Source organism: Rhinolophus sinicus, linkage group LG02 (genome assembly GCF_036562045.2).
Source record: "Rhinolophus sinicus isolate RSC01 linkage group LG02, ASM3656204v1, whole genome shotgun sequence".
NCBI classification, from domain to species: domain Eukaryota; kingdom Metazoa; phylum Chordata; class Mammalia; order Chiroptera; family Rhinolophidae; genus Rhinolophus; species Rhinolophus sinicus.
This window is the reverse complement of record NC_133752.1, coordinates 193549052-193568533: the sequence shown is the minus strand read 5'-3', so window position 1 is coordinate 193568533 and position 19482 is coordinate 193549052. Positions and strand designations below refer to the sequence as shown.

At 42.0% G+C, this 19482-nt stretch overlaps 1 protein-coding gene across 12 annotated transcripts in view; it reads right to left on the bottom strand.

Annotated features, from left to right (window-relative positions):
- Positions 1 to 19482, bottom strand: part of TNRC6B (trinucleotide repeat containing adaptor 6B) — a 218476-nt gene that overhangs the window by 9997 nt on the left and 188997 nt on the right. For 8 of the 12 annotated variants that reach the window (XM_019734462.2, XM_019734464.2, XM_074326434.1 and 5 more), the window contains 5 exons: positions 18691 to 18816; positions 8622 to 8753; positions 8282 to 8377; positions 7950 to 8130; positions 1889 to 2026 (listed from right to left, as the gene is read on the bottom strand). In XM_019734462.2, coding sequence (XP_019590021.2) covers positions 1889 to 2026; positions 7950 to 8130; positions 8282 to 8377; positions 8622 to 8753; positions 18691 to 18816 — 673 coding nt within the window. The remainder of the gene's footprint in view (positions 1 to 1888; positions 2027 to 7949; positions 8131 to 8281; positions 8378 to 8621; positions 8754 to 18690; positions 18817 to 19482) is intronic. The other 4 variants (XM_019734463.2, XM_074326433.1, XM_074326438.1 and 1 more) reach the window with 1 other exon arrangement.

Genomic DNA, 19482 nt, shown 5'->3' with positions numbered 1-19482 from the left:
ATCTTAAAATCCCATGGTCTTAGGAAGTTAACAAAACTTTCATAAACTACAAATCCTACCATTATCCCCAGTTTCTATACTAATGACTCAAGAGTGAGAAGTGAACAATACTAAATGATCTGCAGCACACAGAGAGTTTTTCACTACACTGGTACTGACACTACCCACCCAACTTCTTCCATGCTGATCAGGGCTAGTTTCGCTGGAAGCAGCAGCATAAACAGAGGGAGGTCCACAGGAGAGGAAAGCATGTGCAATTGCTTTAAATTCCAAAGCAATGAGATGGAATTCCCGCCTGGGCTCTTTGCCAGCACACGCCAACAGCGAGCTCTGCAGCGCTGCGAGCCAGGGCCTCCCACACGAAGAACAGCAAATCCTTTGTAACTGCTTTCCTGAGAGCACTTCAGCCGTTTGTCAGTGCCCCCTGCATGAATTTTATATGGTATGAGGCAGGAAAAAAGGGAAAAGCTTAAAATCCCCCCTTTTAAACTAACAAAAAATCAGCCTGACTTTAAATAAAATTTTGGCCTCTGTTAGATGCCACTCTACTTATTTCTCAAACAAATTTTATACGCCATGTCACTTTACCTATTCTTAGGATGCTGTTTATGAACAGATAAAATTATTTCCAAGCCAGTGTATTGTTTGTGTAAATACTGATTACAGTAATCTGCTTGATCTGGCCTACCAGGACTATCATCAGAGCTATCTCCATGCTCAGCTAAGCAGCCACTGATTTTCCTGGAGCCGCTGACAGAAATTTGACTCAAGGGCACATTACAATGTAGTAGAAAACGGCAAAGCTCCATTCCCTTGGGGATTGCTAAGGAACTAGGGAAAACATTATCTATAAGCTCTAAAACGGCAAGTGGCTATTTTACCTTCCAGACAGCCTCTCACATGCCACTTTGTACTTACTATGTATCACGCACCTACCATGTCTTTGGGACAAAGAAGCCATGGAAGTGCCCAAAGCCACAGGTGCTGAGCATGGATTACGCCGCCCAGAAACAGATTTTATAGTTTCTGTAAATCATTCTTGATTTTGTGCCACAGAATCAAATGATGATGCTTTGGGATGGCAGGCAGAGAGCTGCAAGTGGCCACTTCAGCGGCCTCCGACGGCCACATGTAAGAGTGGTTTATGAAAGGCCGCAGAAGGAGCCATCCAACACTTGTTTATCCTCGGTTCTCACAGATACAGCTGAGTCCAAGTGAATTACTTGTCAAATAGAACAAACATTGAGACAAAGGCTGAAGGCTTTACGATCTTTTATCTATCTTACAGAGAAATGGAGAAGCTCTTACAGAGAATTATGGAGATGACCGGACAACACACATTTATAAGCAAAGCCTGGAATGCCCTCAATTGCCGTCCTACAGACCTCATAATGCATAAAGAACAAGAAAGCTTTGTGGCAAGTTCAAATCTCATGTACTGATCTGTTAGTCATCTTTGGAGACCGAAGGGTTCAAATAATCAACATGATAGATATTTGTAGTCAGCTCTCGCACAACAAACAAGCAAGCAAACACAAACAAACCTGATTCTGTTCTCTGAAGCCAGCTCACATCAGGGTTTTACCCTAATGGGTGCTCAGGTTCACTCCTACCAAGACTACCCTCAATCCCATCCCATTGCAGGCGGGAAATTTTACTTCCCTTAATTAGAACCAGCACTTTCAGTTTCTTATACTATGAAATACTCTGAAATATAACAACCCCAATCTTCATTTTATAGGTGATCATTAAGATTTGGGGGAAATAATCAAGACACTTGCTAAGAAAAAACTAAAGATCCATGCTTTCAAATATTTTATAGGACACTTCATCAAGGCTTCCTGAGGGTCAGAACAGCCCCAACTCATAATCCTTCGCTTGCTCTTACCATTTTTGTGCATATTGGCTTCCTGTGTGGCTACAGAGGGCAGTCCCTCCATCATGGAGGTCCACTGTTTAAAGCGAGACTCTGTTCCAGCCTCCTTCCCACCAACCATGCCATAGTCCATGCCGCCAGAGCTGAAGCCTAAAACAGAGAACCACATTTTATGTCTTTCTATAAACTTCTAGTATCAGTAACCACGAGTTCTAAGGCAGAACCCATGAACAGCTTCATTTGTAACGTGAAGACTAATTCACAAGTTTCTTCACTCAGAAACAGGAATTTTAAACCAAAATGCTGATCTTGGCTCTTACTTGCTAAAAACATAATGGCTCATCTCAGTGCTTGCGCATTCACTTGTTCATTTAGCTCACATGGGTGCCAGGCAAAATGCTGGGGCCAGTGATTCCCCAACTGAGATGGAGGTGTCCACACAACAAACCAATATGGTGTAAGAGCAGCTACAAAGTGGGGGGAAGGGTACTGGGGGAGGAAAGGCTTTGCAGAAGGGACATGTGATCTAGGACCTAGGGTAGGTATGCGAGTTAAGTCAAGGAAACCAAGGCCAAAGCTCTAACTCATGACAGTAAGTCCTATTTAGGGAATGATGACAGTTCAGTGAGACTCCAATGCTTGGCTAACTCTGGATGAAGTGAGGGGGAGTGGCAGGAGGTGGGGGAGAAATGAAGAGTCATGTCATGTAGGGTCTTTACATATCAGGCGAAGGAGTTTAGACTTTCTCCCCCCTCTAAGACAGGAGATAAAGAAAATTTTAAGCAAGTGAGAGCGAGAACTAGGTATGTATTTTAGAAAGAGAACTGGCAATGTGAGAATGGGGTAGATGGAGGTCAGGATAGAATGAGGTCAATGTGAAAGTTTTCATGCAACGATGAAGACCCCAAAGCTTGAACAGGCAATTGGTAAGCGGCTCAGAGTTCACTTTGCCATGAGCCCCCAGGTATGCCTCAGGTGTCAGCAGGATGATATTACCCAAGAGTCTGGGTGAGCAACTTTGCCCACTGCACAGGGCTGGGCAGGTGAAAGCCAACGTGAAAAGCTGCTTGATGGGAGTCTCACATGGTCCACTATCCATTCTGGATCAGAATGTACTTAATACTTTTTCAAACTGACTCTCTTAAAAGTAAAATAAAGGACTAAAATCAATAAATGAAATGGGAGGGGAGGAGCAATGAATAACCACAGAAAGCCCAGAAAGCCACAGCAAGTATATCAACAACACACAAGTAGAGGCACTCCCAGGGAGGTGGACAGGGTCGTCACCATGCCAAAGCTCAGGGGGTCTGCAGGAGCCAAAAGCCAATCTCCTCTTCCTCTAGAATGTGCTGCACCAGCCAGGCCAGACTCCATGCTCTACCCATTTTACTCTCCTAGCACCGGTGGTGTCTTATTGGCCCTTAAATGCCATTTATCCAGATCCCACTGGGGGCCCTGGCCATGTTTTTCTCCCCTGTGCTTCTCCTAGTCGTCAGGGATAGTTTTATAAATGCATAATAAATCAAGTTGAAATCATTTCTAACACCTTCTAGGCCTGTGTTTAAAATACTGCTATTAAAGAACATTGCTCCTTCACTGTTTGTAACCAACTTCCCTAGTCCAAGTGATTGGGGAGCAGAAATCCCTGGTATGGGCTGGAAGTATCTCAAATTAAATGATTTTTTTAAAAAGGATTTAAGATAGTTTCTTCTTTTGTCCTATGGAGCCGAAATGAAACGAGACTAGAGGACAGGAATGTGGAAAGGAACAAGGGCTTTGTCTGACACAAGCTTTCATGGCCTAAGTGTGTTGCTCCTTGGGCAAATTACACTTCTATCTTTGACAGAGAAAACCAGCCCCAGCTGCTTGGCTGGTAGGCCACCTGAAGGCTGGTTCCAGTCTCTGAGAAAGAGCTTTTGAAAATAACCCAGGATTCTGGTGAAGATTAAAAAGGAGAATGTAGGGATTAATAAAGAAGATAAGGAACCACTGCTTACCTATTAATTTTCTATAAAGTTGCTCTAAAATTTCTTTAAAACTCATGGTGAATTAAAGATATTTAATTTCAGCTCTTTACAGTTCTCTTGTGACACATGAAGTGCAGAAAATCAATAGGAGTTACGCCACCAAAATATGGCAGCACCAGAACTAAATAACATGTTTGGTAGGGAAAAAAAACTGAAGGGGATGAGAGGGAGAGTAGGAGATAAAACTGCCTTGAAAGTTTCAGTCTACAAACCCAAAGTACGAGAAGATAAATCGATGCATGTTTGTACATGACTGTCTTTCTTCGATGTCACGTAGTAATGCATGATGTCAGGACATACAATGCGCTCAACAAATCTGGAGGCAAGGGGCTCTGGGGCACTGCACTCTAGTAACAGAAAGCAAAGGGGCATCCCACTTGTGACCTCTGGGCTATTTATGAGCTGTCAGACCTCTAAGCCCAGGAAAACAATGACTTTGTTATACTTGCTATTTCACCAAAACCAAACTTGCTCAGTCCACCAAGTGGCCTCCCTGTTAATCCTCCAGCTTACCAACACTTTAACTCAAATCAAACAAACCATTTAGTTCAGTTTAATGAATATGTATGGAGAACCGAACTTGTACCAGGCTTTGTGGTAGGACCTGAGGTACAAATGGAGACAAGACATGCCCCTTGCCTAACCAGGGACTCTTTTCACCAGCACGTCCCTTTTACCTAGCTTATCAGTCTTACAAATACAACCCTTGGCCTCCCTTATCTGTCCTTGCCAGCATTACTTTCTCCTACTTTCACACCCCCCAAATCATCGTCCATTCATCACTGCCGCTTGGCTCAGTGCTTACCATCTGGAGGAAACTCTCAAATTAACTTGTCCTTAATTGATTCATTCCTTCACTTCCTTTGTCTACAGTTCTCTATTTTCTGCTACTCCTTTTGTTGTAGATTAAAAAAAGCAAACTACTGCTTTTACAATAATTATAATAAAGAGTAAATTATAAAAGAAACACATCACCCACAGTTGCCTATTTAATACAACAGTTCTAATCCGTGTCCATATACACGTGATATCGACACATTCATAATGCCAGGATAGATATGAATTACTCTGCTGCTGTTTTAATAATTTCTAATATTCATAACTCTACTTTTCACTGGGTATACCGCACACATAAATGTCACAAATTTCGATACATTTGAAATATAAAAAGTAAAATTTTACCGGAAATGCATTTTCTAATAAAATGAGTGACTGTTTCTCAATAAATCTGGATACCTATAATGACTATGACTTATTACTAGAACGAGACCAAGTTCACGCCACTCTATGCCTATTTTTAGAAATTTTGGTAGACATATAAGCACTAAGAAATCTTATATAAATGAGTAGATGGGAAGAGAAGGAATCTTGTTATAATATCACTTATTTCTTTGAATTTCTTTTTAGGTATATTCCCTTCCCCCACAGGGTTCAATAACATAGATAAATAAAACCCAACTTTTAGATAGGTCATTATCACCTGACAATTCAATCAGGTATATTTTTAATTTCGCTAAAAGAAGTAGAAAACCATCTATTTTACAAAACAAATCAATTAAGGATTTCATTAAGCAGTCATTAAAGTCATTCAACTTTTTAATTTTGAGAAAAATACCAAAAAAGGCATTATCGAAACTTAAGAAACTCTTAATTATTCTTGCTACTCTTTTACCCAAAGGTATCGTTTTTAGTTTGATATACTCAGCATGAGGAAAATTGAAATATTATTCATTTTTTACATCTTTGCCATATAACCTTTTTTATTTAAAGAAAAAAAAATCTCTGCATATGCTTTAAATATATTTTCATCAAAATCTTATACCTACAGATTTAGTTTACTCAAAACAGGCATCCAAATCAGACTTAGTTTCAGTCCCAAAATGTATTTTTCAATTCAAATAAATGTGGTAATATAAATTATGGAAAATTACAACCAAAATGAATTATAAAATTCATGTTGTAAGGCATATTATAATTGCTCATATCACAATATGTTAAAGACCTAATAAAATTAATTTATTGTTTAATAAGTTATTGAATGTAAAAAAGTTAGTAAGTCAGTATGTTCTTTCTCCTTACTTAACTTGGATTATGATACCTAGCTAAATGTGTAAATTACTTATGAAACAGGAATATGATTAAAAAAATGGAAATTTCTTTAGTATATGTATATTGAACTCCAATCCTCAGCCATTAGGAATAGTTAAGACTCAAGTACAATAATCACAACACCATTAATCTAACAAGATATCATGATAAAATTTTTCTATATATTTAATAAGCAAGAAAGGTATATGCTGCTAAAAACTACCAGATTCACAGCCAACATATAATTTTACTTTTTAATAGGAGGTAGAAAACATTAAAGACGTTACAAGGACTGTCATTGGAATAAATACATCTTTTTTTTTTTCTTTAAGGAGGGCACACACAACTCAGTGGTCCATGTAGGGCTCAAACCTGCAACCTTGGTGTTATCAGCACCATGCTCTAACCAACTGAGCTAACTGGCCACGCTGGAATAAATACATCTTGATTTTAGATTTTTAACAACTAATTGACTAATGCATACCCCACCTAAAGGAAATCACGTTAAAGTTTCTCCACAGGCTTTACCTGATGCATTATGAAAACTATATTTAAGAGTCAGTGTCACCAACCTATATGCTCAAGCTCTTTGAAGGTGCTTTTCCTTCCACCTAAGACATGCTTTAGGGATCAGTACTGAGAAGACCCGTGTGCATTTAAACACATGGAAAAGCCGCTGTGGCTTCCAGATGCTCTCTTTGCTTTGAACAGACTAGACTCTACTTCGAGAACTATGCACTCTTTGACAAAGGGGGGACGGAAGAAGCCAAGTTGCCCTGCTTTATTATTGCACATGGTGTCTAAATTCAGAACAGCTCAACATATACCAAGATAACCCAAGCTTCATCTTTAACAGAAAAGGAAGATGAAGACTGGAAACCCAGGGGTAATGACACCCTCATGAGGCATTACGAGAAGCTTCCTCCTGGCGTGGTACCCTGGCGTTCTACATCCAGATGAGTAAGAGATAGTAAGATACGGGACGGCGGAGAGTTTGCCCTTCTTTTATGTCAAGTGCGAGAAAGGTTATTTTGAATTTAAGTCAGTTCTCAGGCGGTTCACTTTTAAGAGTATTTGATAGAAGTTGAGGATCTGGAAATTAACTCCCTTAAAACTATCCAGGATCAAGGAGTCCTTGAAATCTTGGGTCATCTCTGCATATGGACACCCCAGTAGAAAGTGGGCACCTCACAGGTCTAGAGCAGAGAGGGGGGCCATTTGTCCAGGGTCACTTTGTCACGTAGGAGCATGGATTTCTTGTTTTTGAGTTTGCACGGTTTCTTCTTTACCAAAATACAATCTAAATGTCAATCTGAGAAGAAACCCAGTGTGGTATGTGATACCTTTTTAATTTTTAAATTTTATTTATAAATCACTGTTGCATCACTGATTAGATTCTGCTTACAACATGTTCCCCAGTTCTGAAAGAGCTACGATTTGCCTGCCAACAAATTCTTGATGAATGTCAAAGGTATAACCTTACTTGTGCTAATTCTATTTAAATCAGATGAAATACTAACACCAGAAGAATTCTATCAGTTTGCCATATAATTTTAGTTCCCCATTTTTTTCAAGAGAAGGTAATTTTATCAGTAGAGTTAAACAGCTCAATCTGTACATATTTTAATACATTATAACCCCAGGTACATGAAGCACTCAGCATGTACAAACATTCAAACTGGCTTTCAACAATTCCTAATGGTAGGAGAGCAGATTGCCACTTGTAAGTGGTAAAGGACCGCTTGAGGTCAGAAGTTGGAGCCCTGTCTCTGCTATTTACTGATTGTGTGGTAAGCTTCAGAAAACCATCGAAACTCTAGGATGTTGATAACTCAGATATCTCACCTATAAGACAGGGATAAGAATATTTATCTACTTTGTTGTGAAAACACAGGGTGATGTAGGTCCAACCCCCTACCACGGGCTTAAAAAGGTAGCTTTCATTCTTCACAACTTACCAGAACCATATCCAGGTATTGGCCCTTTGGTTTGAAGGTCTGGGAGCCCCACATTCAGAGTGTTGGGTACCATGCTGTCCAGGTGCGGCTTGGGCCCAACAGGATGAGACGGCGAATGCTTCATGCTAGGCTGCCTCTGCTGCTGCTGCTGCTGCTGGAGTGCACTCACCATTCGAGCCAGCTGCAGGCGAGGAGGACGCCCGGGGGAAAAGGGACACCGATAAGCCAACATCCCTAACGCCACAGGAAAAGACTGTTTTGGCTACCAAAGAGGGGAAGCAGAGACGCACTCCTCCCAGAGAGCACTGGGCGGACCCCGCAACCCCACGTACCTGCTGCTCCTGCTGCTGGCGCACGGCTTGAGAAAGCTTTCTCTGGTTCTGTAGCAACTGCTGCTGCTGCTGCTGCTGCAAGAGAAGCTGACAGGCCTACGGGGAAGAGAGAGAGAGGACCTCAGTTTCCTAAGACGGGCTCCCTGAGAACACCGAAAGGGTGTGTGCTGAAGTACAGGTCGCGGAGTCAAGTGTCCAAGAGGGAGCTACCATTAAGGTGCTGGTCCATTGGTCACATTTAAGTCCAGCTGAGCATGCATAAAACGAAGCAAATCAAGTTCCAGGCAAAAGAAAACGCAAATACCCTTCTCAGCCATTAGGAAGAAAATCTGCAACTTACCAACTGAAACTGGGGAATTTGTGGAAGCTGGCTCAGCATGGCAATTTGTTGAGGAGATAACTGGGGCCCCACATTGAAAAGACCTGGATTCAGGCCACTGTTGGGAAACTGCTTGAGCATTGAGGCAGAAACCTGACCAGAAAGAAAGAAAGAAAGAAACTGTCAGAATTTATCCAAATAAATTGTGTGTGTGTGAAGAGAATCTTAACAGATCTAAAGCCAGCATCAGTTTTTTTCCTTGAAAAATATTTATGAAAAATATTAAACGATAGGGAGAAATACACCAAAGTGATTATCTCTGAGTGGTGACATTATAAGAGCTGTTAAATTCTTTTCTTAGACTTTCCAATTTTTCTACAAGAAAAATGATGAACTTTACAAGCAGGAAAACATCTGTAAGACTAAAAAATGTTAATGACAGTATGACTTTAGTCTGAGAAGTTATTACTGGAAATGTGCCATAAGACAAAATATACTAAACTGCATAAAGCTAATAAGTAAATGCTCAGAAAAAAGTACTTCTGTTACACAAATTAGAAAAATATACCAACTCGTAAACAACAAACGCTGGAGTTTCAACACATGACTTCTCACACCAAACACTCGAGTCACAGAAAGGCAGAGCAGAGGAGCCCAGAAAGTCAAACACCTAAGGTGGTTCCTGCTCCATGGTTTTCAGGAGTGAGCTAGGCTAGGCTGCAGGAACCTCCAGGGACAGAGAAAGGATTCCCTCCCACCTTCAGACTGCTGATCCTAAGATGTTTTAACTGAGCTGAAAAGAGTTTCCCTGTACTTTCTTCCACTGAACCCACGGACTCAGCTGGTGCCAAGGAGAACAAATTTAACCCCTCTTCTACGAGTGGCAAGTAGCACACTGGTCAAGAGTTTAGTTCTCGAGGCAGACTGCACGGGCTGCCCATTCTTAGGAGTGTGACTCAGGGCAAGTTACTCATTTAACCTTTCTGAGCCTCATTTTCCTTATCTCTAAAAGTGGAATAATAATATTAACTTCAGTGATTGAGGATTGTATGAGTAAATCCATGCCAAATGTCAGAAATGCACTCCATAAATGTTCTTATTCCGCAGGGTGGTTTTTCAAATGTCTACAGACAATGATCACTGTTCCCTGTGCCACACCTTCAGACTAAATATAAGCAGTTCTTTCACCTGTATCTCATTCAATTTCTCATGCACATCCCAGAACAGAAAGCCATTTTCTAGAACAGCCTAGTACTGAGTAGACCTGGCCATCACTAACCATTCTGTTAAAAGCTGTGCTTTTATTAACAATGCCTACGATCTCAGTTTCTTTGATGACTGTATCGTAACTCCCAATTCTTACACTAAGCTTACTGTCAATTAAAATCTACAATATTTTAAAATATGTTTTGCTCCCCTATGTAATATTTAAGCAGATAGGTTTTAAAATTTTGTTAATTTATGTTTTGATCTTAGGACCTCATATTTATCTTTATGTGCATAGCACATAGTAGGAGCTTAATACCTATTAAGTGAGTGACTATTACATCTTTAATAATTTAACAGTCACTCCACCAGATTCTTTTCTACTCTGTTATTCTACTAATTCTCAGTTTGTGTGTGCTCATCTGGTCATAGATGAAAATGTGGAAGCTGACAGCTGAGTAGCATGCCACGAAACCTCCCAACCTGAAACTGATCAGCCTGGACGAACAGTCAATCATTTACTAAGCCACACAACGGTTTCAACATTTAACCTATATTTTTCCAGCTTATCTAAAATAAAGAGCTTGTCAAATGCCTTGTCAAAATAGAGATACAACTATATCATTCTTATAATCCAAGATTTTTTTTACCACTCAAGGAAGGAAATGAGTTAAGTTAAAACTGGTTAGCAAACGAGGATTCTTGATTCCTATTCACAGGGGCTCAAAAGCCATCTTTTTGACAATCTAGTCTAGAATCTTGCCTGGAATTGGCACAAGGTTCATCAGTCTTTAAGCAACTTTCCTTATCCTTTCAAAACTAGTTTAAAAAATTTCCCCTTTCTCCTCACTTCTTGTGGAGGACGCATGCTTCTTTCCTGCGTCTGATCTGAAGCTCCACACAGAGGGGCACCCGATTTTATCACAATGACTACCGTCCAGGCCTTTTCCTTTTCTTGTTAGCAAGTCTACAAGGAGCCCCCCCCCCCCCATTACTGGGGGGTAAGTCTGGAATTCAGTCTTAGGGAGCTCACATTCTCCAGTATCAGTTTTCCCAGTAGAAACGGGAGTATTCCCCACCCCCCATGCCTTCCTCTTTTGTCTTAAAAATTCAGGATTTTGGCAGCAAAGAGGGGCCATCATTATTAACCTCCCCGTGAAGGCCCCTAGCATTCCTCAAAGATCACAGACAGGGCTCTGTAATTCGTCTCACCAATTCCCTCTTGGCTGTAGAATTTATGTTCCTTAATTTAAGGAATCTTAACCCTTTTGGTTGAACATCCTTGTTCTTAACAGAGAAGACAAAAGTAGTAAAAATGTTATTTCCACTTAATCAATCAGCATTATACAGAGTCCAGAGCAATTCTTTTTCCAGTTACCAAACCACACCAAACTCTAAAGGCTTTTCGTCCGCCTCCTCTTTTGCAGCCCTCAGCTTATTGTGCTCTCATCCCCCATCGTGACTACACATACTCATCCTTGCTTGCATCCCCTTACTTTCCATCTTTTGAAAACGCCCTTTTAAAAACTGAGTCATCAGAAAGCTTTCAGCAGAAGACCCACTGGGTTTTCCCATTTTCTTTCTTTAGCATCAGAGTCAAAGTTAAATCCCTCAATTTCCTAATGCTTTTGAGTAACAGTCTCTGCCGCATTCTCAAGAATATCTGCCTATCTTTTGACAATTTCTAGTCTTGAAACACTTAAGTTCAGGTTTCCTATACTTGGCTCACCAACTTGTTTTCTTCCAAGATCTCAGTCTCTTTCACTAACCTAACAATTCTATCATTTTGGAAAATATGTGAAAGCAATAGTTCTCCCAGCTGCTTCCTCTCAATCTGCTAAGAGATGCTGAGTGTTGCCAATTAATTGAAAAATATTTGCTTTCCTATTTTAAGCGTCGGACCCCTAGCCGATGTGAGCACACCACTCAAAGCGAACACACCACTACTGCACATTTTGCTGCTGCCCCAGTTTTATGGCCAGGATGAGGGACACGCCCTACAACAGTGTCTCCCAAATAAAACTCTTCTTCATCTTTCCTTTGAGTTCACCCGAATAGTCATCAGTGTGACTTCACTTATTGTCTCTGATGTAATAGTTCTAATCTCACCATGTTAAGATTTTTTTTTAGGGGGCAGGGAGGAGGCTATGAGTGTAGAATGTCCTGGGATCTCTATCAACACCCTATTTCAAACTGGGGTCTTAGTCTACTAAACCTCAGTGACCCATGAAATCATATTTACAACCTTAAGTGTGAATCTTACATTCATTTGATTTAGCAACCAGACTGGGTTGAACAGTGTTCCTCCAAAATTCATGCCCAGCTGGAACCTCAGAATGTGACCTCATTGGGAAACAGGGTCTTTGCAGATGTAATCAAGTTTAAGATGATGTCATACTGGATTAGAGTGGGCCCTGGTCCAATGACTGTGTCCTTAGAAGAGGGCAATTTGGACACAGAGAGAAGAGAAAGTTGTGTGAAGACAGAGACACGCAGGGAAGAACACAGCGTGAGAGTATGGAGGCAGAGATGGAGCGATGGATGCGTATAAATCTAAAGAACATCAGACGGCCAGGGCCCCCCAGAAGTGAGGAGAGGGGCATGGAACAGACTCTCCTTAATAGCCTGCAGTAGGAACCAACCCTCATGACACCTTGATTTTGGACTTGATCTCTCCAGAACTGAGAGAATACATTTCTGTTGCTTTGAGCTACCCAGTTTGTGGTAATTTATTGTGATAGTTTCTAGGAAAGAAACGAGTACAGTAACTATGTTCGGTAGGCTTGTGCTGCAGTGTCAGCCACTAGTCTCAGGTGGCTTTTGTGTACCTGAAACAGGGGTAATCTGAACTGTGATGTGCTTTCAGTGCAAAATACACACCAGATTTCAAAGACTTGGTATTAAAAAAAAAAAAGTAAAAATTTCAATAATTTTTAAGCATTGTCACAGGTTGAAATGATACTTTAGCTACAGTGAGTTAAAACAAACAATATGCATTATTAATTGCACCTATTTTTATCTTTTTAAGTGTGGCTACCAAAAACTATATCATGTGGCTCATAGGATATATTTCTATTGGAGAGTGTTGCTCTAGGCTATCAGCATTGTTTCTAACATTGTTCCAATGTTTTTTTCTTCTGTGATCCATGGGAAATCTCCTCTGCTTATTTTGTTTCCCAATCTGCAGGCTTTCCAAATAAACAGCCATTGTCTAAGCTTTCATTTCCCCGCATTTTTTCTTTCAGTTTTAAAAGCTCTAGTGAACAAATCAGCTGGTCTCCTGACCAACACATTTGTCTTCAGTCTTGGAAATCGATGCCATCCCTTTCCAAGAGCCCATCATTCCCTCCCCTTACTATTCCTACTACGCAAAATTACCTAAGAAACCACCATTCCAAGTACAGCGTCCCCATGACCCAGTGGTACCCTAGAGAAATCCATCCTAGGAGACAAGTATAAGAATAGTCACAGCAGTGGTGCTCGTAACAGCAAAAAAAATCTGGAAACAGCCCAAGTATCGATAGGATCGGTACATTCATGTAATGGAATACTGTATGAACCCCAGCTGCCCAAATCAACATGGGAAAATCCTAGGAACAATATCAAGTAAAAAAAAAGCCAGAGATTTCATTATATAAAGTGCGAAAAAGACAAACTGAAACAATATATTGTTTAAAGAGAGACAGATACAGAGACTATAAAGAAAAGAAATGCTAACGCGATGTACTTTTATACTTTAAATGCCAGCATCTCCTATGTTCCATAAATTGACAGTTATAAAGACTGTAAAGGTTCCACTTTGAGAACGTCCTATCTAGCTTTGCTCAGCCTCTCCCTTCTTCAGATTGCACAGGTATTGTCCTTCTCCAATGAATACAGAGGACCACAGAGAAGCACCACCAGGCTCCTGGCAAATGGCTACTCCTTCCTGGGCTGCAGAGTAATTAAAGTGCAGGTTTGCACATTCCCATAGCAGGGAGTTAATTATTCTGGCTTAAAAGCCCTTCAATTTCCAGCTGGCCTGGAGAAAGTGACGATCTAGTTGGAGCCAATATGGCATTTAACGAAGCATTGCAGGTGCAAAATGACAGCAATTTAAAAGCAAGACAAAAGCCTGCTAGAATATGCTAGTTTCGGAATATCTGAGTTAAGGATAAAAAAGGCAAGATAGAAAAAACACAAGGCCTGGAACATGTAACAAACCTTAAAGATTAGTTTCAATGTCTTCTTTTCATGTGTACGTTAAATATTGACTGCGCCTATTCAGTGGTTATAGTGGATGTAACATTTAAAAATATTTATCTGTTTATGTTTATAAACATAAATGTTTATGTGCTTTGTCCCACGGATTTCATTCTGGGCAACTAAATTTAGAAATAATCTGGACAAAGACCTATGTATAAGGATTTCTCCACAGAATTATTTTAAGAATAAAATACTAGAGACAACTAAATATCCAATACTGGGGGAAGGGAAACCCATGTAAGTCTACCTGAGGGAACATCACACCTTCTTTGTTAAGAATGACCAATGTGGGCCGGCCCGGTGGCTCAGGTGGTTAGAGCTCCGTGCTCCTAACTCCGAAGGCTGCCGGTTCGATTCCCACATGGGCCAGTGGGCTCTCAACCACAAGGTTGTCAGTTCAATTCCTCGAGTCCCACAAGGGATGGTGGGCTCTGCTCCCTGCAACTAAGATTGAACACGGCACCTTGAGCTGAGCTGCCTCCCGGATGGCTCAGTTGGTTGGGGCGTGTCCTCTCAACCACAGGTTGCCCTTTCGACTCCCGCAAGGGATGGTGGGCTATGCCCCCTGCAACTAGCAACAGCAACTGGACCTGGAGCTGAGCTGCGCCCTCCACAACTCAGACTGAAAGGACAACAACTTGAAGCTGAACAGCACCCTCCACAACTAAGATTGAAAGAACAACAACTTAACTTGGGGAAAAAAAATAAAAGTCCTGGAAGTACACACTGTTCCCCAATAAAGTCCTGTTCCCCTTCTCCAATAAAAAAATCTTTAAAAAAAAAAAAAAAAGAATGACCAATGTGAAGACTACACAGCAACAGAGGAAAACACGAGGACCAGCGCTGACGGCAACAGCAGGACATAGAGACCATGTACGCGGGGATGTGAAAATCATGCCTGTACACGGACAAAGCCCCAACAGGAGATTGTGGAGAAGTCATCCCTCTCAGTATAGCTGGGTGGGGGGCTTTCAGGAAGAATTTTTTCTCCACCCTCCAAACTTTCAGTATGGCTATTACATTGTCTTTACTTTTTTATTGTCTTTACTTTTGCTTTAGCTATGTTTACTGAAGAAACATAGCTACCCAATTACTTTCTTTTAAGAAACATGAGAATGTCAAGAAAATATTGGAAGATTCCACTGTTCAGTATGTTGCCCTCATCATGCATTAAATGTTAACCACATTTTGCTAAATAAACAAATTTCAAAAAATGCAGGCAAACACAAGTACTTTCTCCAAGAAGCGCAGACTCTGGTCATTCGCAGCCTCTAAATCTCTTAGACTAAGTTAACTATGCTTTCCTCACAAATCCACTTTCTAAATCATTCTGAAATGCGTCTTCTGACTTGATATATATGTACTGAGCCTGAAATCCATGCCCTGCACGGTTACAGAAGTTCAGGATTCAGCAGAGAATAAAGCAAACCCATACCCTGCCCCTGTGAAGCACTAACTCCTGGGGGAGGACGGGGCGGACCGGGTGGTGGTGGCATACTGTACACAGCCTGGCCTGGGACAGCCTCCCTGATAAGGTGGCACCAAAGCCGAGAGCCAAAGGAAATAAAGCTGGAGCCACGTGGCAATTTGGGAGAAGGGCTTGTAGGAGCACGCTGAGTGTGCTGGGGTCAGTTGGCTGGAGAGGCTGAACCAATGGGAGAATGGCAGGTGGGTGGGGGTGGGGGTGTCACCAAGAACCTCAAAGACCACAGTGAAGAGTGAGCTTTGTATTCTCAGTGAGAGCGAGCCGAGAGGATTCCCAGGAAAGCTGCAGGAACACAGTTCAGTTTCACTTTCCACGCTGACAGAAATGTTCTATATCTGTATCGTCCACACAGTAGCCACTAACCAGGTATGGCTATTTAAATTTAAATGAACGCAAGGTAAAAATTCAGTTCTTCCATTCAACTAGTCACATTTTCAGTGCTCACATGGCTAATGGCTACATTGGACAGTGCAGTGTGAGGGGGTCAGTCTGAACGCTGGGTGAAGAACAGGACCAACGCGGCCATTTCTAGGCGAGCAGGGCTGGTGGCTCGGCCCGGGGTCCCATTAGAGGGGGTGATAAGAAATGGTCGGATTCGGGATGAAGTCGTGAAGGGCAGGTTTGTTGGTGGATTGGACGTGGACTGTGAGAAGACTCACAATGGACTCTTGCGGTCTGTGCCCTGAGCTCTTGCAGAACGAGAGTTTACCTCCATTTACACAGAGGAAGAGGGTGTTTTGAGGGGAGTGTAGCATCAGTCCGAAGTTTGATTTTGGACAAGTTAACTCGAGATGTCACGTTAACTAGGATGACACTCGAGATGTCATCCCAGTCAAGATCCCCAGGAGTATGTGAAGCTGAGAAGTGCTCTGAGCTGAAGACACGATTGGAACTGTTAGTATTTAAGTCGTTCCACTGGGTGAGATCACCGAGCAGTAGCTGCGGCTGGTGAGAAGAGGGTCGAGGATGGAGACTGGAGGGCACTCTGAGGTGTAAGTGTTGGGGGAGTGAGGAGGAACTTGTAAAGGAGATGGAGAACGAGAGCTACGGAACTGGAGAACCAACACAGACAGTGTCTGTGAATTAAATGAATTAAATGTTTCAAAAAGGAGGCAGCAACCAAATATGTCAAACGCTGCTGATACAGTCAGTGAGCAGAACCTGCAGAACAGACCACTGTATTCCACAGCAGAAAAATCCCCAGTGACCTTTCCCACGAAGGTCTTAATTCCCACTGCCACTGCCTTGTCTGGACTCCTGTACTAACCTTGTCACTGATCTCTGCTCTAGTAATTCTGCATGCAAACATGTCCTGCAATTATGTTCAGTGTTATCTTCCTAAAACATAAGTTTTCCTACATTGCTACTCAGCTAAAAACATCTGACCTAACGTTGGATGATCTGTAGCAACAGCAGCCAAACCTCAGGCAGCACCTAAGAATCACCTCGGGGTGGCGAGGTTCCAACACCCCAGATTTTGTCTTAGTAGATTGGGGGACACCTGGGAACTGTATTTTTAAATAGTAGCCCAGACAATGGTTATAAACCATGCTGACCAAAGGACCAAGTCCAAACTCTTTAGCAAGGTAAACAAAGCTTTTCCAAATTTGGTCCCAAACTTCCTGACGAGTTCCTTCCCATTCCACCCCAGACAGCAGCTACATGTGTCCACAAACTCAAATTAATTATTCCGATTCCTGCATCTCCCTAAACACACCCTGCCCTTCCAGAGGGCTGCCCCTGCACAAGCTGCCCCATGCCCAGGGGGGCACCTTCAGTGTAGCCATGCCCAGCCAAATGACTGTCTTCAAGACCCAGGTTAAATGTCACTCGCCCAACCCCCAAACTCTGCTAAGCATTTCCATACAACACTTACCACACTGTTTCTGACTATTCTTCCGTCACCACCACCAACTGCAGGAGGCGGCATGGGAGAGATGGCGTTTTCTTCAGCTGTGCATTGTCAACACACTACCTGGCATACTGCAGACATTCAGTAACGACGGACAACTAAGGCAGGTTGGAAAGTGCTCCAAGAGTAAAGACACAGCCACTGTAAGTGCCGGGAGTCAGGGACAGGTCTGTGTGGGGGGCTATACCACTGCCGGGACGTGGGGGTGACCGGAACTTAGAGGGCGGGAAGGGCCAGGGGACAGACACTAAGACTCCCAGACAGAACCACGAGGAGGCGGCCAAGGGAGGGAGGGTACAATGCACTCTTTTTCCTCTGCAAAACACATACGACTCAATGTCAAAAACAGGAGCTGAAATCTACAGATGATGGTTTCAAATAAGTATCTGATGTCTTAAAAGACATTTCAAAAAATGAAACAACAAAACCTGACTCTTTCTTTATACCTGTTGGTTGGATCTATAAGCGCCCTCACCCCCTTATATAGGGACAGACTCAAAGCTCTTGCTTTTACTAAGTTCATGAAAGTAACACTCTCAGGAGTTACCAAGGTCACACTGAATCCTTACACGGCTTATCAGCTTTTACTTTGCTCCTGAGACTCGTTTTCTCACAACGAAGTGAGTAATGCGGGGATTTCTCTCGCAGTATGTGGTAGACTGGCACAAATCTCACACCTGTACCCCCCAAAACTCACTGCACATCTCCTACTAAGACATGGACCTAAAAGGTCCCCATGGTACCCAAGGGCTGCGTCTTACAGAGCTGCTCTGTGATTAAGTCTCTTCCACCTCATTAGCTCTACAACTCCCCCCCAGGGCACCTCGGCAGTATTCTAGTATGGATCAGCTCCAAACCTTTCAGAATAACCCAGAACCTGGCAGTTCTCCTGATCTTCTGTGGGTGAATCCTTGAGGGCAAGCAACTTCTGAATTTTGACTCAACAGAATTTATAAGGTAGTTTTAATTATATGCAATTAAAAAATCAATACAGTATTAGAAAAATACTCAGGAGGTCTAAAAGGAATATACCCATAATGTTTTTCATGCAAAAACACCTATTTTATATGCATGAAATAATTTTAAAAAGTGAGATTCGATCTTTCGTTTTAAAAACCTTGATCCTTGGCATGTCGGTTTTTCAAATGTAAGACTACAAGTACTGCTTTTATGCCCACAAAACCAGCCAGCTGACAACTGGTTAACCGCCTGGATGGACTTCACTTCTGAACGTTGCTTACCTGGGGGGAAATGAACTGGGGAGGCACTTGCGCCCGGAGACTAGGAGAAGAATTCAGTGGCTGCACTGGCGTGTGCAGGCCTCGCGATTGTGCTGTGCTATTTCCAAACAAACCGTGATTGCCACCCTGTAAACATACAGCAACAGTAAGGCTCTGTGGTAACACAGGAAACTGCAAATAAGAAACAGTTCAGGTTTTCTATCCCTCAGAAGAACCATATCCTGTGTTCCAGGGAATCACAGGATTTTACCACTGGCAAGTTCCTGATCTTGGAATGCTCAGGACAATTACTAAATCTAACCATGGGAATATCATTTCCACCTCTGCAGTCTGATTATCTCTATAAACCAGAAGGGTTAAATTTAGTCAAATGTTAGAAAAAGCAATCTATTTTTTTTTTGTTTTTGTAATTGAAAGGTATAGGTAATGCACTGTTTATTTCAATTACTTTTTTTTAAGATTGGGTTTACCAAATTGATTCTCAAGCTTTATAATCTGAGATCCATCTTGAAAGGCATCTGAGTAAAAAAATACACTATGAATAACATCAGGTATAAAACACCACGATATTACTTCTCTGCATTGGTTAGTTCAATCCCATCAGTACCACCCAATTGTGAGCCTAGCTCCACGAGGGCCCTGCTCCAGAGCTGAACACCCTTCCCTGTCTTGGGTCTGCCTGGTCCCCTCCTTGCTAGGTGGAAAAATATGAGTCAATCACAGAGTGAGATTAAAAAGGAGGAAAGGGGAAAAAGTGAAAAATCATTATAGGGACACCAAAACACACATTAC